This window comes from Cebus imitator, unplaced genomic scaffold (assembly GCF_001604975.1).
Source record: "Cebus imitator isolate Cc_AM_T3 unplaced genomic scaffold, Cebus_imitator-1.0 Scaffold318, whole genome shotgun sequence".
Classification (NCBI taxonomy): Eukaryota; Metazoa; Chordata; class Mammalia; order Primates; family Cebidae; genus Cebus; species Cebus imitator.
Genome location: NW_016107633.1, coordinates 720,995 through 724,200, shown reverse-complemented (window position 1 = coordinate 724,200; position 3,206 = coordinate 720,995). Strand labels below are relative to the sequence as shown.

The following is a 3,206-nucleotide window of genomic DNA, read 5'->3' as shown; positions in this document are numbered from 1 at the left end:
CCCGTTACGAGTGGATAGATGACCTCAGTCCTGAAACTCCCTTATGACCCTCTCACCCCATATAAACCCCTTGTTTTGTAAGCTTGGGCTGCCCCCTCTGATTGTTACAGAGCAGCCAGCAGGTTAATAAAACTTGCTTGCCTGACTTGGGATCTATTCTCCTTTCTCTCAGCCACCCTTACACTTACCTTGGCCCTGGTATGGGCATAGGAAGTGCATGATCTGATAATGTCATGTAGGTGAGGATACCTGTGTGCCAGGTAACCTCAGGTGGACATGGTGGCGCTTGTGCGGCAGTCCTGTAACCTGCAGTGTGGTGGGTGGGATGGACCATACAGGCAGGAATTACCCCGATGGCTGTTGAGGGCCCACGTGTGTACTGGGTGGGGGCCGATGGGAGTTACAGGTGAGTGGCTGGGCACAGGCAGGTGAGTGAGTGAGAGCCATACAAACCCCACCACTAAGCACGTCCCTCCCAGGGCAAAGCAGATCAGAGCCACAGGCCCAGCCCTGGGAGGCCCAAGGGGCCTCAGGTCCTCAGGGAGCCTCCTGGCCTGCTCTGCCCTCAGAGGACCCCACCTCCTAGCTGTGGGAGTGGGAGGGGGACACAGTGCTCTGGGGTCCAGAGAAGGAAGGTAGATGGAGGGAGGGCGGCCCTCTGCTCCCAGATCCTGCTGCTCTGCCCCCTGTGGCCCTCCTGGAGCCCACACCTTTGAGCTGCAGCCTCCCGGCCTCCATCCCCAGGATGATGCCACTGTTGATGGCTTTTCCCTTTGGGGAGGGTCCCCAGATTGTGCAAAGTGTGGAAGGTTCCCCTGTCCCTGTCCCACAGGGCCCCCCACTCCTGGCCTCCCCCATCTCTCTCTCTCTCTCTCTCTCTCTCTCTCAGAGGCAGAGAGGCAGAGGTGGAGGCAGCATTAAATTAAAATTTAATTTAAATGTTAAAAAGGAAGTAAACTGCCCAAATACACACCAACAGTAGACTGCTCTGCCTTGCATACAGAGAGGTCCATTGCCCCTTTGGGTGGGCAAGGTCAGGGCCTAAGAAGAGCCTCTGGAGAGTAGGGGGGCTCACGCTCTGATGGCTGCGGGAGGAGCGACTCCTCCCAGGATGAGGGTCTCTGTCCTAGTGCTCACTCAAGTTCAGTATTTCCAAGTCCTCCCAGGGGGCGTAACGCACATCAGAACGGCCGTCATTAGTGTCACAGATACGTGTCCGCATGCATTTCCAGGAAGTCTCCTTGGCTGGCGAACTACAGCTGGCAAAGTCCAGCCTCAGGGTGTTCTGTGAGCTCTAGTCTCGGCAAGTGGGCTCCAAAAAACCCTCAAAGACCATATAATGTGGACAGCGTAGCAGTGGGTTTGGGAAAGACAGGAGCCTGTTTGCTAGCAAAGGCGAGTGCTCGCGCGGTACCAGCAAGAGCTCACTGCCCACGCCCCGGGAGAAAAACGTTTGTGTGAACGCACAAATGACCGGAAGAGTTTGCCACGGCCGCAGGGTTTTCTGGGAAGTGTAATTTCTTGGTCCGGGCGTCATTGTCCTTACAAGTAGAGGGTGTCCCTTGGTTCCGAGGTGTATCGTTCACCAGAGGACGACTGTGTGCCCCAGGACACTTCGCGGGTGGTCCTAGCTGGCTGGCTCTGATACAACAGCCCCAGGCGGTTTACTTTCTTACGAAGCCGAGCCCGATTTGCCCGCGGCCGCAGAGACTCCTGGGAAGTGTGGTCTTCCGGGGCCGGCGGTTCGCGGCACTAGGAACTTTTGTCCCCAGCGCGGATGATCCTGGGAAATGTCGCTCGGCCCTGGGCGGCGCTCTGGGTCCGTCCTGCCGTAGCCTCGGTCCTGGCGGCGACTTCCTGACTCAGGGGCGACTTCCTGACTCAGGAACGATTCTGAGCAGTGTCGTTTCCGGAGGTCTGCAGCCGTTGACCGCTCACCAGCGACGCTGCCGTTCAGGTCCGCAGAGGTGCGGGCTCGGGGCGCCTGCGGGGACAGTGAGGCCCCGCTGAGGACTCCGGCAAGTGTGGGTCCTGGGGGCGGCGGCAGGGCTCGGGCCCTAGGTCGGCCCGCGGTGTGACCCCCGCCGGGGTCTTGGCTTTTCCTGGCCCTCGTGTCCTGCTGTGTAAACACGGGGTGATGACGGCGCCGACCTCTTGGCACTGTTTTAAGAGAGAAGTGGGCGCGAGAGCAGACGCCAGCCACAGTTGTTTTTGGGTTATGTAGTCATGAAGCCGGCGCTTTGCAGTTGTGTAACCTTGAACAAATGGGTTCAGTATCTTGGAATTTCGGTTTTGTCAATGTTTAAAAAAGAAATCTGGAATAATGTGAATGCCCATCGCGCATAGTGGGGAAGATTGAACGAGTTGATAAAGTTACCGTTGTTTTATGAGGCTTTTATGTACAGAATAATTGATTTTCCTTGTAAGTGGCACCTGGTAAATTGTTACCTCTTGCGGACAAACACCCTGTTCGTTCCCAGGGAGAGATTAGCGCCCCGGAGAGTGACTACCAAGGTGCTTTTCCATTACGGGTGTCACAGGTGCTGCAAGATAAGTCCGAGTTTTAAAGACTGCTTTTTCCTGCCCTTCTATGCCCTTAGGACACTGCCCATCTTTAAGAGCCTGGAAAGGGGACTCTTGTTGGCTATCGGAAGTTGCAGAGTAATGTCTCAGGTAAGTTCAGTGTGTCCCGAAAATCTTCCTGAAACACTTTATCAGGACTTTCTGATCAAGTCCTGATAAACACTTTCTGCTAGAAGACTTTCTAGTTTTGCCAAAATTTTAAAACTACAATTGACAATGCAGCTTTGGAATATAAGGTTATTTGCTTTATGGTTGTCAAAACTGTACCGTGTGGTCTCAAGTCAAGAGATGTTTGTAGTCATCCTTGATTCTTCCCTTTCACTTAAAACTCATATTCAGATCCTCTAGTTGGAGCTAAATTACACACGTATAGAGAATCTGACCATTAGTTACCCCATCACCACCATCCCTACTGCCACCCGGATCCAAGCCACCTGCATTATCACGGTAGCCTCCTAACTGGATTTCCTGCATCTGCTCTTAACCCTCATCAGTCTGTTCTCAGTACAACTGTCACCGTGATCCTATTGTTATATAAATTCCTGTCTTTTTTTTTTTTTTTTTTTTTTTGAGACAAGAGTTTCGCTCTTATTATCCAGGCTGGAGTGCAATGGCGCGATCTC

General features: G+C 53.6%; 1 protein-coding gene across 9 annotated transcripts in view; it reads left to right on the top strand.

Moving 5' to 3' along the window:
- The first annotated feature begins 1,484 nt into the window (after positions 1 to 1,484).
- Positions 1,485 to 3,206, top strand: part of ZNF181 (zinc finger protein 181) — an 8,606-nt gene continuing 6,884 nt past the window's right edge. For 3 of the 9 annotated variants that reach the window (XM_017504210.2, XM_037729836.1, XM_017504208.2), the window contains exons 1-2: positions 1,500 to 2,018; positions 2,601 to 2,673. In XM_017504210.2, coding sequence (XP_017359699.1) covers positions 2,665 to 2,673 — 9 coding nt within the window. In that variant the 5' untranslated portion in view covers positions 1,500 to 2,018; positions 2,601 to 2,664. Of the gene's footprint in view, positions 2,019 to 2,600; positions 2,674 to 3,206 lie in introns of all 9 variants that reach the window. The other 6 variants (XM_017504211.2, XM_017504214.2, XM_037729837.1 and 3 more) reach the window with 4 other exon arrangements.